At 41.4% G+C, this 20,088-nt stretch overlaps 1 protein-coding gene across 1 annotated transcript in view; it reads left to right on the forward strand.

Moving 5' to 3' along the window:
* Positions 1–20,088, forward strand: part of LOC100647481 (acetylcholinesterase) — a 161,184-nt gene that overhangs the window by 71,583 nt on the left and 69,513 nt on the right. Inside the window, exon 2 of the mRNA XM_048413501.1 lies at positions 1,402–1,544. Within this exon, the coding sequence (XP_048269458.1) occupies positions 1,402–1,544 (143 nt within the window). The remainder of the gene's footprint in view (positions 1–1,401; positions 1,545–20,088) is intronic.

Genomic DNA, 20,088 nt, shown 5'->3' on the forward strand with positions numbered 1-20,088 from the left:
ATCCAGCCAACTTCTCCGTCTCCCTGGCGGCTCCACTTTCTTCCTCTCTTTTCTCCACTCGGATCCTTCACTTTGTTCCATCCCTGTCAGTCTTGTTCGTTTTCAACTCGCGGTATCTTCTAGGCTCGCCCTTAGTCTCATCGGCCTCTGTCCTCTTCAATTTCCGTCTTTTCTACTTGCTTCTTCTCGCAGCTTTTCTTCCGCCAGCGCCAACACTCTTCCTCCGGTCTCTAAGAATCTCGAATGTCCTCGGGGAGCTGCTGGTAATTGAGTTCTTTTGCATCGAATGGTTGCCGCTCGCGGTAAATCCGCAAGTACACCCAGGAGATGTTGGATCCGCGTTATCAACCGTTCACCGACTACCTCACGACTGTGCAACTGTGATAAGATTCGTCGGTTATCGGTTGCTTTCGCTTACTCGTCGATTTTCCACCGAGAGTCTGAAAAAGCGGCAAGCTCTATCACTGGGGACGTAGAACGTGATCTTTGCGGCGCAGTGTTTTAATCCAACTGCTATGGAACACGTGCTCGTTAACGCGAGCTTCGCTAAGTACCTCTGGCAATCGGCAGATTCGGATAGAAAAATGAAATAGTTTGGTTCGAGTGGTATGGGTCAATGGTTGAGACGACGTCAGGCGACACGAAGGTAATTGATTAATCGGATAATAATTACTTAACTAATTGGAATATTACACGCAACAGTGTACTTGCTGTAATATTTGCTGGAGGCGTAACTTTCTAGATAGGTAGGTTTCCTTCCCTTCGCTATGTTCGTAAAAGTACGAGCTTGCACGAATATCCGCGGTCTAATTATCAAACGCAATTGTATCGAATTACGTAAATCTGAAACTGATCAAAATATCGAAGGAACGCACGAATTTGTTGAAATATTTGTTGAAAAGACAGTAAGTGGTATGGATCAATGGTAGGTCCTACGGCGAAGTAATCGAGAAAGCTATCGCGATCTGTCGATCGGAGAGCGGTCATATTTCATGCTTGGATCGTGCACGTCATCTACAAGGCAAGGGAACACGGATTTTGGGCGAAGCATTTACAAAGCAAATACCGTGACAGGGCAATAGTATCGGTTCGACAGCAGATCTTTTATGTTGCTTGGCTACGTGTTCGAGGCTGGCAAACCTTGCACCGCCTGTCGACATGAAAAGCAGCCTCGGCACCGGCAATGGTTTTTGCATAAAGGGGTCTTTGAGGCGCGAACCAGCATGTAATCGCCTTTTTCCTTCGCGATAAGGGATAATTCATTGACTCCATAATTTGTTGCCAGTCTCGTTTTAACCGTCGTATGTAATTACAATTACCTTAGCACGTAATTGTACTAATCGCGAACGAGGATTTTTTAAAAATATTTTACTAACCTGACTGAATATCTTCTCGTTTCAGGCACGTACTTCATCCTCTACGATTTCAACGACGTCTTTGAGAAGGATCAGGCGAGTTTCCTGGGGCGGGAGAGGTTCGTCGGCATCATCGACACCATCTTCAAGAACATGTCCCAAATCGAGCGAGAGGCCATTACTTTTCAGGTATGCTGCTGTTCAACTTTCACCCCTGTTTCAGCCAGAAAATTCTTAAACGGCTCTCGAGGGCCTCTGTAACGAAACTTAATCCATTAAGCGCCAACCAGCGAATAGATAGTACTCGTTACGCTTTACCAAATCTTTCTATTAAACAAACTTCTTATTCTCGAACAAGAAGCTCGTTTTCTTCAAACTTCCAAATCCAAATGGAAAAGGAAACAGCGATTAAAAGATATCGAACAAATTCAAGGAAACCCTTTCAGTGATCACAGTATTGCTAAAACAAAAATTGCAAACGAAATATTAAAGCAACGTTGGTCGTTAGTGGGTTAAACGTCGAACGACAGTGGAACAGCGCGAAATTTCTGCGACGGCTACCCAGGACCCATGTACTACTTGCTCGTTACGCTTTACGAAATTTTTCTATTAAACAAAATTTTTATTTTTGGACAAGAATCTCGTTTTCTTCAAAGTTGCAAATCCAAATGGAAGAGGAAACAGCGATTAAAAGATATCGAGCAAATTCAAGGAATCCCTTTCAGTGATCATAGTATTGCTAAAAAAAAAAAAAAAAATTGCAAACGAAATATTAAAGCAACGTTGGTCGTTAGTGGGTTAAATGTCGAACGACAGTGGAACAGCGCGAAATTTCTTCGACGGTTACCCAGGGTCCAGATACTACTTGCTCGTCGCCGCGGAGGACTTCATTGTACAGTCGTCTTAAGCGGTGTAGTTTGTTACATCGGCGTTAAGAATGAGGCTTGACAGTCAATATTCCGGTCACGTCGCTCCGAGACATCTACAGCCGGATGAGTAGCATAAGACGCAGGCTGCAGTAGTAATGGGGCGCGCAAGTCAAACGGGCTGCACACTTTGTACCGTGTTCACAGGAATAAATGGTAATGGAAGGCAGGAGTCAGACACGTGGGACTTAAATATTCTAGTCGCGTGATTATGTCACGGGGCCCTTGAATTTTCATACTACTAGACATGCTTGTGTATCGTGAAACTCTTCTGCCTGAGAGGGTGCAGCGTGGACGTCGACCCTTGTCTCTCGACAAGGGTTGATCCGGCGCGATCTTTATCTCGAATTATTAACCGATTAAGTGTCTTCCCCATTTTCTTTTGCTTCTTCGTCGTCCCCTTACAAGTACAATGGCACTTGTAGCGGTAATCTGATCCTTGTAGCGACTGGATAATCGTAATAAGCAACGCGTAACAGCTTCAACTACATCACCTATCTGGTTTCGTATCGTGTAATAAATATCATGGTCGTAAAATACAGGATATAGCTGACGCGAGAAACAACCCTTGCTGTAATGACTATGTCTGTAGAGAAATGGGAAGAGAAGTAAAGCTGTTGTAGGGTGGATTTAATTAGCATTTATAGTCGAAGAAAGAGAGAAAGATCATTGGAGATCAACTGCTAGCAGATAGCTACTCAACCCTTATAGGAAGCCACCCTCTAAACGTTTTTTAAGCCAAGCGACTGGAGGGTAGAAGAAGGGACGATAAGGAAGATCGACAAGATTCAAGTGGAGTAAATACGATGCAATCTCTCAGCCGTAAGCCCGAGTGAAAGTCACCCCCTTGCCACCCCCTTTGACACGTTAATATCAGAGCGGAAATGGCGGCCGCCAAAGGCCGGGAAAACTTCCATGGAACACTATGGAACACTATGCAGTGCAGGTACACGTGCAGTTACCCCCGTTGAAACGATGTTTCAAAGCGACCCTCCACCCCGTTTCGCCTCTCATGAAAACGACATTGGCAACGAAATTTCACGTGAAGCTACCGCGTTATATTCGACGTTGGAAGAATTGAACAATTTTTGGAATTTCAAAATACACTCAAGGGAGGGTATTTCTTGCTACCGCGAGAGGAAATACTTCCTCCATTTGCCGCTGGATTTTTACGAATATCTCTGTGTCCTTTAATCTTTGTACGTCCATCGCGACCATATCGGACACGCTCGACGCTCCAGTACGATAATGCTGCAGTCTGCTTACGTTCTTCACGAGATAACAACGATATCTGTGCTCGAAAGAAGGTTCCACAGCTATCGAATTTGAAATAAACGAGACAGCATTTCGATCGTCGCCTTTAGCTCTTACGTTCACTACGTCGCAGGCGCAGTTTTTGGCGTTTTCTGAGAAACAGTTTTATGAATTCGATGGTACTTTGTACTCGAATAAATACTTCTAGCGTTGTGTTTGTCTTTATCAATGTCGTTATAGGGTTGGTTTTCAAACCGCGTATTGATCCCCTTTTGGGGGTATAAAATGATAAGAGTGGATCGTGGTGTTGGAAGGTATCTCTGTATAGACGTAATACAATAAACAAAATTTATGACATAGTTATATAGTATAAAGGAACAAGAGCTGTACGTTACGTATAAAAAGTCGAATTTCACGAAAATTGTCGACGTACAATATCTGTACAACGAGCCATCGATTTCTCTAAAACGATGCTATGGCCAGAAGAGTTCCAGAACCAGGTAGTTCCAAGTATTACGACTGCTTCGCGATATGATTCTGCGTTCAATGATCAAATCACTTCAACGGTATAATAATCCTACGCAAATAGTATTTTATTTTATTATATTATTTTTCCAAAATTTGATCATACGATATTGACGAATTAAACGATACTTTGTTTTGCTTTTTGGAACGTAACGTCGCTAACGCTATCTTGAATATATCGAACGATTACAAAATCAAACAATAACAGTTAATATCAGTGATGTTTATAATTTATGCAAAATGAAAAACTGTCATACCACGTGTTTCACTCTGTACGATCAAACTGTCCAATTGCATTTCTGTCTTGATGAGAATCGCGTGCTCTTAACAGCAGATTAGCACAAGCTGTACTCGTACAATTAAACCATAGCTGGAAATATCAATAGAAGGGTTTTTAATAGGAAACACTGAGATTTCGTTACGCGTGTTCCAGCACGTAGGCGAAACCTGACCCTTGGGAAATTTCGCAACGCTAATTTGTGCGTTTGTTGTACAGTCAAACAGGCGTTGTAAATATTGGTCAGCTGTCACGGATCGTTTGATATTTCAATTATGAACACGCATTCGAATAATTCGACTCTCTGTGCACCGTCTCTGTGATTGGTATCGACGTGGCGAAACGATAAATTCGAAAACTATAGGAAACCGACTGGAACTGATCGTCAACGTGGTTGGAATTCTACCGGGTAGGCGTTTCCGAATGAAGATCGCTGAATCGACAACCCTCGATCATCCCCGTGCCGTAAAAACGTTAAGGGTGTAATATAAAGTGGTCACGCAGCCCTAATCTCTTGCAGGAATTTACGCGGATCACGGTGAAGAAAAGAGCCCTTTTTTACCCAGTTTAAGGGGCGAAACTACCCCTCTTGGCCTCGATAAAATACCCTCCATTAAATTCACCGTCTTCATCTGCCTCTGTTTATTTTTCCTTTTTTTCGTCCGATTCGCTTGGAATGTTCCACCTCGCTGAATTTATAGCAATCTTCCCAGATATTTCATTTAAAGCGCTGCTCATTTTCAGTTTAAATTCATTTACAAATTTTTTTTTTAAAGAGGCAACGAACGTACAAAGTACGTACGGGATCGTTTAAAACAGAGGAAGACAGGGAAGGAAACACTCAGAAATTGTTGAAATCAGTTTTCTGATAGAAAGTTAATGTAGAATGGCAGAATTGACAGAATTATAGTAGAAGAATTATTCGACGATATTCCTGAAAATTAGAGAAAGAAGAGGTTTGAATTTTTTTAACAATTATTGACTTTTCGATCTGGTTCTTCGTAAGAGATGAGGAAATAGGATTAAAACGATGTTAATTTCTATATATAGAGATATAACGTGTGTCATAAAATACTTACGTCTTTCAGTAGCTTGTGCGATTTCTATTAAAATTCGGAATTTCACGAGATCCTCTAATTATAGTAATATTTACGATAATATTAAATGTTAATACCATACAATAGTAGCTATTATAATAAAACAATATTTAAAATTTTCCACACAATCTCGTTAAAATAAACAATGCCGAATTTCATAAAATTGAAATTTTCAAGACCACCGAATGGAATAAAGAAAGTTCACAATACGACTGAAACCTAATTCTCAGACGTAGAATAATTATTTGATATTCTTACTTCCGTTGAAGATTAGTGGACGACGTAAACGATCCTTTTCCTCTGTTCTAAAAACTAAAATATTTCTATTCAGTAAATAGATTAATACTCCTTCGCAACATTAGCCTTTGGCCTGTTTGATCCTCAAATTTAAACACTTCGATTCTTCTAAAGACACACGAACAGACAATACGGCGAAATTTTAAGAGAAAAATTAGACTCTGCTTACGAGAAAACGGAGGACACATTGAACATTTGTTATAATTTAATGTATTTTTTGTGAACATTCGTGAACGGGACAATCGCCGTGCGTGCGCCATTTTGCTCTGGACACTGACAGTTTAAGTCTCTGAATATCATAGTCTTCTTCTCTACAACTTGTACGAGATAAGCTGCCGTCCATATGTCGTTCGGATTGAGGATCAGTGTGCGCCCCGTTGCTTAGGCAGACCGCCTTTCATTCGTGTAAGGAGGTTTGCTCGCGTGCAGGAGTATTTAGGCCGATTTTTAATCGTCAATAACTAAAAAACGAAGCCGAAAACGCAATTTTTGTATTCTTGATTTTCGTCTTATTTCGGCTTCAAGAATCACCCCTTAAGTTTTCTCACACCTATAGCCGAACACCGTGTATACTAAATGATATATCCCTATGATACTTGTCATCAATCTTAAAGAGAGTACACTCTATATTAAATATTCTGAAAAAGAAAACTTATGTTCCCATTCAGAAGACGAATCGATGCTTCTACGCGGTATTATTACACCGAATTTATCATAGATTTGGAAGAACCTAACCCCTTTCGAGCTCCTCGAAAGTATGAGACCGTTTCGAAGGCGTTTCGTGTCGGAATTCTGGGAAACCGTCGTAAGAGCACAAAGAAAAGGAAAGTGTCATTGAAATCGATCGAAGAAAGCACTAGGGATGTTCGGGGTCGAGGGTTGAGGGTCTCGAGGGTTCACCGGAAGTTTCCCTTCTGACAAGACAAACAGTGGTCATGACCGCAGTCTGGAGGGTGAGAAGTGTCCGAAAAAGAGGGCGCCCGATCGGCTAATCAATATCGCTGTGTACACGGTCAATGTCACCCCCTCGAAAATCATCTGCACGTTCCACGTGGTCACCGCTAATTACCTTCCCGTCGCCGGCACGTCGCGTCAAAGTCACTTTGTCAGGGATCAGACAGTGTAAAACCCTCGTTCGAGCATCCATTTAATTAAGCAGTACCCTGTGGCAGACAGGGTGGCCAGGGTGGCCATGGTGGGGGTTGGTGGCTGGTGCACCAGTGTGGAAAATTGAAATTGGAAAGGGCTGTATCAAAAGCAAAGATGTAATCGGTCTAAACTTGCACTTTTTTCAAAAAAAAGGGAAAAATTGAAGAAGAAAGAAGAGGAGCGACACCTTGAAATAAGGTTTGCCTCCGTTGGCAGGAAAAAGCACGCCTCTAGAAGACGATGAAGAACGGGAACGAACTTTTAAGCTTTCCCTGAAACAATCTTTTTCTGCATTTTCTTTTTTTCTTTTTTTTTTTTCGTCGTTGGCGAATAATTCCTGGCTTTCTCTCGATGGTGAAGGGACGACCTGATGATTAAGGAGAGGTGACAGCTTGCGCGCATGAAAATCATACTTTCTTTTAGCGATTCCTTCCTCCTAGATGAGATGGCAACTCTATTTTATGTCTTTTTTGTATAAACGTTAAGAAATGGCGGGAGATCTTTCTTCATTTATTTCTTTCCAACAAAATGGCGTTGCACGCTTCCCAGAACTGGCGTGTCTTAGACCAAGAAACCACAAATTCCAGTTTTCTACGCGATACAAGCTACAAAAGTAAGCAGTAAAATATTTGTTTGCTCGGACATTTCTCCAACCAAAGTTTGTCCAAGAAATAACCTCGGACACGCGCCATTTTCATAAAAATGCTCGCTATTTTTAAAAATTCCCGTGTATCCTTGTGCCTTTTCTATGCGGAAAATGAAAGCTATTGATTTTTTTTTTTTTTTTATCTATGTGTCTCACACTAGTTCTGAGAATCGCGCAACACCGATCGACAGGTCAATTTTAGAGAACTCAGTGCGCAACGTCTTCCCTGCCACTATTTTGTCGGAAATAAATAAAACAAAGTGCGTCCCTGTACGCATTGAAAATTACATGATAAATGCGATAAAACAGATTTTCTATCGAAGAAAAAGATTGCTGAAAGAACTTTGAAGAATCGAAAGCGACGTTCGTCCCTTGAAGGACGTTTGTTAATTTTTCTTCCGTTTCTTCCAACTACGATAATCCTCTATGAGGATACAATTTTCTAGCGACGATGTGTGTATTTTAGAAGTATATTCTCTTTTGTACGACCGTTTTTCTCTCGCCCCTCGCGGGATCTTGTCCGTCCGATGGTCGATCATACAAATGCAAATGTTTATCTTCGCTCGTTCCATAAATACGGGGACTACGTTTCCAATGTTTCTAGGAAAATCGGATACGATCCGCGTAAATATGTATGTGGCGTGTGGGATTCTTCGAGGCAGCCGCTCTACGATGTCGGCTATGAATATTCCACTGATTAATTTCTTAAAAATCTATGAGTCGATCAGCCACGACACCAGCGAGCAATTGAATTCTTCGCGTTTCTCCCTTTGTAGTTCGCCGCGGTTTTAACGATCGAGCACGAGGAAAAGAATCGGAGGAATAACAAGGACGAAGGTGTTTGAGAATGAAGTAAAAAAGAAAAAAATGATGAGAGACGTCATTGCCGGATTAATTAAAAGGGTATAGGATATTTTCGCGCGACCTAAATCCACGAATTTTTCCTACGAACGTGGAAAAACGGTCGGAAAATATTCGAAAAAGGAACCGAGCTTTACATATACGAGGCGTCCGGAATAAAAAGTTACGATCCTTTCACCCTAATCTCTTGTTGCCCCGCGATACTTCCGCCGAAACATCTACGGAAAAAGCGTGAAAAATGAACGCCGAATTTCCAACTAAATGTACGCACCTTGCGAAAACGTAATACCCCAGGGAAAGGAAAGCGTTGGGGAAAGGAAAATCCAGTGTTGGGGAAAATTATTCGAATATTCTTTTCAAGACACGATCCAGCTTCAGCTTGGAATATTATACTAAACGCGAGAAACTCTTTATCCGCGTTAGACTGCTGTTACGTTTGATGTATCTTAGCATTTAGCATAAATGTACGTTAGGCGCGGGCTACAATAGGTTTACGTTAGATTGGATCGTAGCTTTTGATTTATCAACTGGTTTAAATCTATTTTGTACACCAACGTAGATTCAGTTTGATTTCCATCTATGGTAAGTGTAAGTTATATTTGGTTTCAGGATTTCTGATAAGTCTGCGTTAAGTCTACGTTACATCTAGATTAGGCTTTAATCAAATACGCCTGCTCACGAAAGTGAACGCTTACCATAGAAAATCTTCGTATTCATATTGTACGTTATATATTAAAACATTTTTAAACTTCGTTGGCACTGTCATAATTCTATTGATGAACTTTGAAACCAATTTGCAGATGTGTATAGAAACTGCGAGATATTTCTTGCAAACGTACATTTAGTATTTAGTATCACAAAACGCTAAAACAGCTAAATAGTTGTTAAACGTGAGTCCATTAAATATTCAAGTTTATTAATATTATAGATAATTGATTAAATATTTTTATAAAAATTATATAAAAATACCTCTCAATTTCTAAATACTAAAGGTGTCTTCAGAACTGTGGTAAAACCAGTCAGATAATGGTTCTTGTATATAATGCACGGTTAGCCGACCGATTTTCAAACTAATTATTTTCGAGAACGAAGCCTCAAATGAAAAAATGTTATTCTTCTTTTTCCACTTATTTTTGCACGTAGAATCAATAGCCGGCCGGTTGTACCACGACCGTTGTGCCACGTTGTGCCTGTCGGATCTGCCTTTTATTTACAAAATTCCGAATACAAAAGTATGGCAACTTGAATCTATTTTAATTTTTCATCGGATCCAAACTTAAGCCTGAATCAAACGCGATCTCGATCTATCGTAAATCTAGGTTAAGTCTACGTAGCCAGAGCTGCGTTATTTCTGGACCAGCTCCAAAAATTTCTTTTTCTGAACCTCCACGACAAATAAAGCTGCACTCTCGACGAGCTTCTTTCTACGAGTGAGCCTTTCATTTCGCCTGCTTCCATTGAAATTCAAGCGACCAACATCCTCGAGCACACGTCGTGGTCTTTGCAACAACAGAGCTAGTTTTTTCTTTCTTTTTTTCCTCTCTCTTTTTTGCTCGGCCGTAGGGCAAGAAATTGGAGAGGCTTTTCCACAGGTGGCCGCGTATAGATGGCAAAGGCCGGGCCGTAGATAAAAGGGAGCGCCGAAAATTGATTTCCGACAAGGTGGCCGCATTTACATAGTCCATCCCCTTGTCCCACCCCGCCGCTGCTCCTCGTAGCACCAGCCCCTGTCTCGGTGCATTCGTCTCGGTGCGCGATTTGCATTCCCCCGGGCTCTGACTTTTGTCAGACACTTGCACGAGCCGGTGCGTTGAAAATATTACCAGATGCGAGAGGAATTTCGACAATCTGCCTCTTTTTATTTCCACCTTTCACGGAAGGAACGACGTGTACTTGAAATACACGTAAATAATAATAGTGATCGAAGAGTTTCTTTTCTTTTTTTTCTTTTTACCGAAGAAATGACACAAATTCACATAATCGATATTTCGATCCGAACAACCGGACTGCGGATGTTCAGACAGGTTGGTACCTTTTTGTAGACGTAATCGAACAGATGAGTTTGCCTGGTCTATCGATGCTTTTAGCAAATTCCAGAGTTTCCAATATATTTCATACTCTATGTATCTTCTCGCGTGTTCTTGAAACGCGTTCTCAGGCTTCCTTCGCTCTTAAACGATTCATAAAATTGAAAGAGCGTCGCGATACCTAAACCCAAGGGGGTTTTCAGAATCGGCGAAGATTACAAGTGAAAGCAGAAGGAATGGTTCAATTTGAGGCACAGTTTAGCATCGCGTTTATGTGAAAGATGGGAAGAATATCTCAGAATTACAATCTGAATGAGATTTTCATCGATCTCTTCCATTCGACGCCAACAACGTTTCAACTTCTGGCGAAATTAACAATCTGACCGTGTCGTAATCCTCGCTGCAATGTATTGACCTGGCAATTAAGTGATTGCGGATTTTGTCAATACCGCTTAATGACAAAGTCCGCGATCACTTAATTGCCAAGCCAATATATCATCCTGTGTCATCACCGCCATTTCTAGCCGCGCGTTTTCCAAATGCAACGAGATTCTCCAGTTGAAAAACGCGTAAACGGCAGTCGTAAATTCCCGTTACGATTGTAATAATCGACACCACGAATAGATCGATCCCCTTATTTCGGTTAGGATAATAGGGGTGCTTGATGTAGTATAACACTGCGATTAACAGGGTTGTACAATTTATATTTTCCACAACCTTGTACACTGATAAGTTACAAATCACTGTTTGTTCCAACAACTTTATAATGAAGATAATTACGCTGGTGCATATGTATGAGTTAAGTAAGTGACCGATCGAAGGGTGTGAACCCGGTCAAAAGGATGTTGACTGTCTGAAAGGTAGAAAATCAGTGAAGCTCGGCGACGATGCCGTGACGGAGGGAAGCTAAGGATGGGTGTGTCCAGCGCACGGGACCATCGGATTTGTTGATGTCAATTTTGGCTACAAGAGCGAGGAAAATAGGCTTCGTTCTTAATTGGTTATTTGCTATGTTGGTGGGTGAGGAAGGATGCCAACTGCCCTCGAGACAAAGTTGCTAGTGAGAAGACTTTCCCGTGTCAAGCCATGGTGAACAATAAACTTTCGAATACAATTCAATGAAAGAATATTTGGTCGGTCTGAAGGATCTTTACTAGCAAATTTCTGGGATTTATGGAGGGTACTTGAGACTATTGAGGGTACGCAGTAAGGATGTGAGGGCATCTTGCCCACGGTGTGTGACCTGATCTAAGTAGAGTGTCGCCCGACGTAACACCAGTCTATCCGCAGTTAATTTCGTTTCTGATCGTATTGGCGAGGATTGGCGAGACGCGCGAGAGTAACACAGAGTTTGCACTGGAAAACGAGGAGCATAAAGTCACCAGACGCATTCGAGACGCGGAGGACGATACGGCCGGTCTTCCATGCGCGCTATCTCGACACAAAGGAGGCACGAAACTGGAAGAGAAAGGCAGGCTCGCAGTGGGATAGCTGCATAATTAAAAAGAAGCACCTAGCCACACGGTAATGGACGGTGTTGCGGAGGCCTGCGGCGTTACTGACATTTTCTCCCCCTCTCTGTCTCTCTCTCTCTCTTTTTCTGTCTCAGGCTTTTTCTCCACTCGATCGAAGCAAAACTGCGCTACAAAACTACCCCGGAACCGCGACATTGGTTCGGCGAAAGTCGGCCACGACTTTTCATCGTTTGCCTGGCTTTCGAAGCTTTCCGGTTGCCTGGTCAGCTAGGCTTGCGCTACTTAACTTTTTCTGCAACGTTAGTCGCTAACCGGCGAAAGTTTGTTTATTAAAAACGATGGTCCGCAGGCAGCGGGAATTAAACGCTCGCTTTTTAGCCGCGTTTCAGGCAAATTCCTCGATGAATTCGCGTTAATTTCTTGAATCCGCGCCACTCACTCGTTGCGAACCTCATTTTCTGTAATTTTGTGCGAGAATTTGTGGAAATCTGTTTTCCTTTTTCTTTTTCTTTTTAAGCTACCACCGTAGGAAGTCAGAATCGAACGTTTGTTCTTTGTTAGTTTCGAGCGAATTCGTCGATGACTTGGCGTTAGTTTCTTCGAAGCTTATTCGTTTCGCTTCACTGGCTCTTGCCAATTTGCGAAGGATTTTTCTTTTTTTTCGCGCTAAAAGCGATGACTTTATGCAGTGAGAATCGAACGGCTCGGTCTTTAGCCCCCTTCCCCTCGACGAGTTCGCGTTAATTTCTTTAATTCGCTCGACCGATTCCTGTAGAACGTGGTCCGCGAATTTGTACAAATTTGTTTTTAAATGCGATGATTCTGCGACGTTCGAGTCGCGTCTTCGTTCTTTTGCCGTCTTTCCAGCAAATTCCCTCGATCGGTTCGTGTTAATTTCTTCGTCTCGCTTGACTGGCTCTTCCACAACGTTACTCGCCAATTTGCGAATATTTGTCTTTTAAAAACCTTTTTAAAAAACCGTACGAAGTCGCAGTAGAATCTTCTTCGGGCTAATTCGTCAATGACCTCGCGTTAATCGTTGCCAGGTCTGTTCGTTTGAGTAAATCGCATGACTGATTCTCGTAGAACGTCGCTCGCCAATTTGTACGAGTTTGCTGCTTTTTAAAGCTATGCGAGAATTAAAAATCCTCGCTTTTTAGCCGCGTTCCAAGCAAATCTCACGACCAGCTCGCGTTAATTTCTTTAATTCGCTCGACTGATTCTCTCGGAACGTAACTCGCCAATTTGTGAAAATCTGCTTTTCCTTCCTTTCTTCAAAGCGATGATTCCAGCAACTTGAAGTCGAGTCTTCGATTTTTCACCATTTTTCAAGCAGATTCACGAGACACCGAGGCTTTCAATCGCGCCCTTAGCAAAATGAGGCTTCCGCGGTGGATTACACGAGCGCAGAAATTCAAAATGCGAACGTGGCGGTCGTTGACGACGAATTCACTAATTGTCGCAGGCGTTTAATCACCGGCCAGCTTCGTAAATAGGAATTTTCTCTGTCGAAGCTCTCGAAACGAATTTCAAAAACCTGGCACGAGAAGGGGGCGAGCCTCGTTTTCACGACCCTCGTGATTCCCCAAATTGGAGGGCCGTTTTGAGTTTTCCATCCATTTCTCCACTCGCATGGAAATGTAATTTTTCCTATGGTTAACGACGATTGGCGATCAAATTTCCACGAACTAAAATCCGGGTTAACGCGATCGATGCACGCACTTCGCTGTACTTGGTCCGCCCACGTAAAAATAGTACGTCACATTATCAATAAATGAAATAAAAATTCAGCTTCTCGAAGTACAGAAAAAATTCTTTTCCAAACACTTTTGTATTTTAATCTTTCGAACGAAAACTGTCTTGGCAATCGTCAGAGGAAGGGTTCGTTCAAGATCGCCACGATAGCACAAGTTCATGAAGTTTCACGTGGTACGAAAAGTTCACAAAAAGCACGAGAAAGACTGCTAGCCACGTTGGAAATGTTAGGCTCGAAGAGCGTCGAGCGGAGACGACGAGGACGCGAACGCGTGCCATTTAAGAGAACGTAGCGACGAAATCGAGGGGTTCGATCGCCGAAGCTTCTGCAACGGGTGGCCGAGATAAGGCCGCGTAGCAAATTTATAATTAACCCTAAAACCAGAGTTAACGCGGATCTGGGTCGGTAATTATGAACACGCGTTTGCGAATGCCCGTGCAGCCCCTGAAACTCCTGGCCAGGATCGATCGCCAACCCCATCCACCGCCAGGCTCTCTCAATTTTTCAAGCTGCCCCACGGCCTCCTCGTCTTCCGCGACGTGAATAAATAATTAATCCTGACGTCATCCGATACCATGCTTTGACCAAGGACGAAATTGTCCAAGGTCCAATCTTTGCCGGACAGCGATTGAATGGATCGCTACAACAGCGAACAGCGCGTTGTTTGACAGCTTAATTCCACAGATTTTGATAAATAATTGTTGGAAATATTAAATGGAAATCCTAGCAGTGAATCGAGGTAGCTGATATCGATGGCGATCTTCTGCGTCCAAGCTGAGAGGCTCTTGTTTTTCGTACTTTCATTCGTCTTTGTTCCTACAACGTTTTAAAGAAATTCGCAAAGATAAATGGTTTTCTTACGTATATAATGACGCAGATACATTTGTCAACTGCGGTAATCAGTTCTTTAATCGCTATGCCGCGGAAATAGTTCGTGTACCACCGGTGGCGCACCCCGTCCCTTGCGACAAACACGAACGTCCCAACGGTGGTTAAGGCTCATTGTGAACGCGCTGATTCGCCTCGGAGTTTACTTGGAACAACATCACCCCGAGCACGATCGGAAATTGGCAAGAACTCGTTGGTCTTTAAAGTTTTAAACGCGAAGAAGGATGATTTAAACGACGTGGTAGAATCAGAGTCAGAAAATGGTCAGCGAAGGAATACGTGGCACATGGAACAGTCGCTATGTCGCGGATATAGTGCGTGTACCACCGGTGGCACACCCCGTCCCTTGCGACAAACACGAACGTCCCAACGGTGGTTGAGGCTCGTTGTGAACGCGCTGATTCGCCTCGGAGTCTACTTGGAACAACATCGCCCCGAACACGATCGGAAATTGGCGAGAACTCGTTGGTCTTTGAAGTTTTAAACACGAAGAAGGATGATTTAAACGACGTGGTAGAATCAGTGTCAGAAAATGGTCAGCGAAGGAGCAAGTGGCACGTGGGACGATTGCCTGGTAATATTAATGGCCTACAGTTATCGAGCCAGTAAATCAGGCGCCGTGGTTACGCGGTTGCCTCGATAAGTGGCGCAACCCCTTGAATCTACCCCAGCTTACACCTAACTTCTCTGCCTCGTCCTTCACCGCCTCTCGACTTCTCTCTGCCTGTTTCTCTGAAGTTCGCGCGGAACCTTCTTAAACTCTCTGTTTTCCCTTGGGAACAGGCTGGCGATCGCGAAAGCCACTCGAGCTTCGTTGCTCGAACGAGAGGGTTGCACAGAAACGAGCATTTCAATTGCACGAGATAATCACGCCGGGAATATTGATTCTTCGCGGTTGTCGTTTTACGGCCGTCGTAAATTACGTGCAAACGCAGGTGAAATCGAGGCGTTCAGTGGAGAGTAGTCGAGAAACGAGGGTGGAAACTACCCCTTTCAACCGTCGAGCGCTATACTGGGTCAGTACGTTGGCTGTATATTTTTGTTTTCGATTAGTATAAAATGTCTATCGTAGTATCTGTAGCGGTGGTCTCAGACGTCTTCCGTTCGAAACTTCATTTCGCTGAAACGACCCTCGAATTTTTATACTTCGATCTTACTCTTCGTCCCGATAAATAGAAATACCTTTAACGTTCTAAGGAAATGCTTGCCATAAAATTTATAGTGAAAATTCGTGTACACCAGGAAACGGTTCTTTCGTAAATTAGCTGAGACCCGACGCATCGGGAAACGTTGGAAAGCTACGATCGGCTCGATAATGATCAGCAGACTTGACATTTGTACGAAGAGTACAGAGCAAAGATACGACGATAGATCGATCGACTCTGTGTTATCGAAATTGTCCTGCCATTTGGCTTTGAAGCTAAATACGTGACAGGAATGGCATCGAGGAACGAAAACACAAAGAATTTCATTGGACGTTTTACGTCGACACGCAGAGAGAAAATCACCCTAAATTACTCCTATATAGAGTAGGTTAATTAGGCAGAGTTATAAGAGGACTCTGTAGACTATTAGTTGCGAAGGTTATTAATTCATCGCGTATATTCTCGTCGATCACTTCTCTTCCTCTTATCGATATCTTAATCGTATTATCGATCTACCAATAAATATTAATAAGCTGCTACTAAATATTAATAAGCTAATGCCGATAACTTATCGACAGTAGTTAATCGGATGATTAGCGTGCAATTTAACATTCCCATAGCTCGAGCAACAAATACTTTCCTCGGCTCTCGAAGACGAAGGGAAACGAACTTAAAGGGGACGTTCGTAAGGTGAAAGAAAAGAAACGTTAAAAAGGAGCGAAGCAACGGGAAATACAGAGAATTTCTTCGAGTACTGTACACAGTGTACTATGTACTGTGTACACAGTATCCATACACACATTACACGGAAAGTATACACCGTATAGAAAGGATGTGTACGCGATCGACTGAATTGATTATACATCGTTAGATTGCGAATTTTTATGCAATTTCATATTTCTATCAGCGTAGCTGAAGATTTATTTCACCCATTAGACTACTTTGCTTGGCATATTTCCTTATATGTCTGCGTGTCACGTGCAGTCTCTACAGTCTTGCATCTTTAAATTTTCTATGAATGCATAAAAACCCTCGGTGTACGCGTTGTGTTCTGTTCGATCAGTTCTATTCGTCTTAGCGATATCCCAACGACGTTATCCACGTACCAATAAATATTAACAAGTGGACTGGCAATTTTTATGCATCTACAGGAAATAATGAAAGTACTTAATGTCACAGATATGAAATGGAAGGATAAATAAAACATAGAAAGTACAGTGCTGTCTCGAGTAAGCGAAGCAAACTTCTATCGAAACTGTACTTTCTTAATTATACTTTAACAAATATAAACTTGGTCTAGCTTGAAGAAATATAGGTTTAATTTAGTCTGAATAAGCTTGGCAATCCATCGATAGCGATCAATGGCGTGTCTATACTGCTATTTAATACTTCCACAAGCCTAACGAGAGAAATCACTCGACGGATCTTGCGCCGGATCTCGTAAACGTTCGCAATTTAAAATAAATGTGAAAAAGACGTAAAGCGAGGGAAAATACAAAGATATTTAGCGTTTAAACGATCACAATGAAATACCTCTAGGAATTAATTACACATTTCTATTCCGTGGTACTCGTAACTTAATTTTTATAACTCGCCTAACTCTCGTATTTACTCTGCTGTGTTATAGAGTTAACGAGCGTTAATAAATAAATAAAGAAAGAAACAGACGAAGGATTTCGTCGACTACCGTACGTCGATACACGCTAAAGGACAAAAACGTGGAGAGCAGGAGCGTGCAGGCTTAGCCGTGCAAGGAATTCGTAACCGGAATTATTTTCCCTCACGTAGACGTTGTTTCGTCGTTATTTCGCGCGGAGGCAAGCGAGCCATGAAACAAAAGGAAAAGAACCGTCTGAGAGAGAAGCTTCAGGGGTTAGATAGTCCAGCCATGGGGGACTTTTCCGCGATATATCCCCGGAAACAAAAGTGAGCCTCCAATTGAATCGACGACAATGCACACGCTGGCCTCCGGGGCAAACTTTTGTTTAAATAATCTTCTTCTTCTCGCCTTCGTTTGGTTTCAAGGATCCCCGTCACTCTATCGAGGAAAAGAAAAGCTTTCCTCTGCTGTTTTTTCTTCCTCTTCTTCTTCTTCTTCTTCTTCTTCTTCTTCTGCTCGACCTACTTGAACAAAGTGACACAGAAGGTACGGGGTCTTTTCTTCTTTTCCACCCTGTTTGGTGTATCCATCTTCTTAAAATGTGGGTCACTGTATACGTATACGGTGGTGGTCTTGTCTTTCCACTGCAATCGAAAATAATCACTCTTCGATGGAACGTTTGTCTCTGAGTTTTCAAACGTCGAGTACGCATTATGGTAGTTGTCAAAGCAAACGAAGACGCCTTAGAGTCAGTAAACGTGGGCAAACAGTAAACGTTCATAAAAGAACGAAGGTTCAAAGACCATTAGGAGTTGAACATTTCGTGGAATTCAGCCATTATAGTTTCTTTTAAAATAGTTGGTAAATTTGGTAAATTAATTGGATAAGTTGTTAGCCATTTTAGCTTCTTTTGAAATAATTTTTACATTTCAAGAAGATATATTTTAAAGTAACCTGTAAGTATTCTGGGAATAGGGCCATTGTAGCTTCTTCTAAAATAATCTTTACATTTGAGGAAGATATATTTTGAAGTAACTTGTTAGTATCCTTGGAATAGAGCCATTGTAGCTTCTTTTAAAATAATTTGTGCATTTCAAGAAGATATATTTTGAAGTAACCTGTAAGTATTCTGGGAATATTGCCATTGTAATTTCTTTTAAAATAATTTGTACATTTCAAGAAGATATATTTTGAAGTAACCTGTAAGTATTCTGAGAATAGAGCCATTGTGGCTTCTTCTAAAATAATTTGTGCATTTCAAGAAGATATATTTTGAAGTAACTTGTAAGTATCCTTGGAATAGAACCACTATAGCTTCTTTTCTTTTTAAGAATTGCTATGTAGGATAAATTTTCAGGTAGTTTAAAAATATCCTCGGAATGGAACTACTGTAGATGGTTTTAAAATAATTTGTGAATTTCCAGGATTAATATAGTGCATAAATTTTGAACTCAAAAATACTTGGGATGAAGCTGATATAGCTTCTTTTAAGATAATTGAGAAACTTTAAGAATTAATACAGCGCATAAATTTTGAAGTAATTCAAAAATATTTGCAATGAAGCCTGCTATAGTTTCTCGATTTGCAATCTTTGTTAAAATGATTTATCGACTAAAAAATTCTCTATCTGAAATATCAGGAATATTCTTAATCTGCTGCAAATGTTTCGTAACGCAGCTGGCAGTTTCTCTAAATTTCCAATTTCCTTGCAAGTTATCTATCGATTAAAAAATTTCCTATGTAAAACATAAGCGATAGCTTTGACCTTCTGCAAATACTAAATTTGTATTTTATTTTATTTTATTTCATTTTATTTTATTTTATTTTAAGCATACTCTGTTCATGTCAACCTCATGCACAGAGTCCCTACATTTATTGTAAGTGTGCTTGTACATTTCCAACGTAACACAAAGTGATTAACAATTCAAACCGCTGACGAGCTTTTCCTTTGACACGGCTCGCGCGAAATGGTCGGGTGTAAGTCTCGTTTCGGTTTGTTAAAACGTTTCCACAATGTCCTACACAATTTTGAGTAAAGGAACAGTCGTGAAGGTTACACAACGAGATTACACAAGTACCCAGCGCGAACTATACCCGAAAACAGGATAAGAGAACGCAACGCGAATCTGTTTTGATTAATTTTTGTCACGAACTGTTCGTGACATCAGCTCGTCGTTAATGAAATTTTCGTAAACTTGGCTGAATATCGTGCACCATCGCGTACATCCATCTTTCACGGTGGAACCAACCTCGTCGAGAATATCCGGATTTCAACGGCAAAAAGATGAACGTCGTTAACCTGCTAATTAGGTCGTTTCTTAATCTCAATATAATTCAGCGTGGAATGAAAAACGAATAAGCGCGAATTAATGTCTGTTTTGTAGCCGCGATGTATTGGCAAGCTTGCCTTGTCCAATTAACGGATTAACCTTTTCAGCTTCGTGTCACGTAATATTACACGAGAAGCGTAAATTAATTTCCTGTCTTTTTGAGAGAAATCCAAAATTTACGCGCCAGAGGAATACACGATGCACGCCCACCTTCGTTCGTAAGCATTAAAACACCTGCGTAAACTTAAGTATAGCTGAAAAATTATTAGGAAATTTAATCGAATTCTCAAATTATTTTCTCGTCTGAATTCTATACGTTCGATATTATATTTCTTCCTATCCAATTCTGCTGAATTTTTCTTTTTTTTTTTTGATAGAAATATAAAATATAATAAGCATAGAATATAGAAATATAGAAGATAGGACGAAAAACTGTGAAGGAAAGTCACACATATGATTGTTATAATTTAGTATATTATA

The sequence above is a fragment of the Bombus terrestris genome, chromosome 16 (genome assembly GCF_910591885.1).
Source record: "Bombus terrestris chromosome 16, iyBomTerr1.2, whole genome shotgun sequence".
NCBI classification, from domain to species: domain Eukaryota; kingdom Metazoa; phylum Arthropoda; class Insecta; order Hymenoptera; family Apidae; genus Bombus; species Bombus terrestris.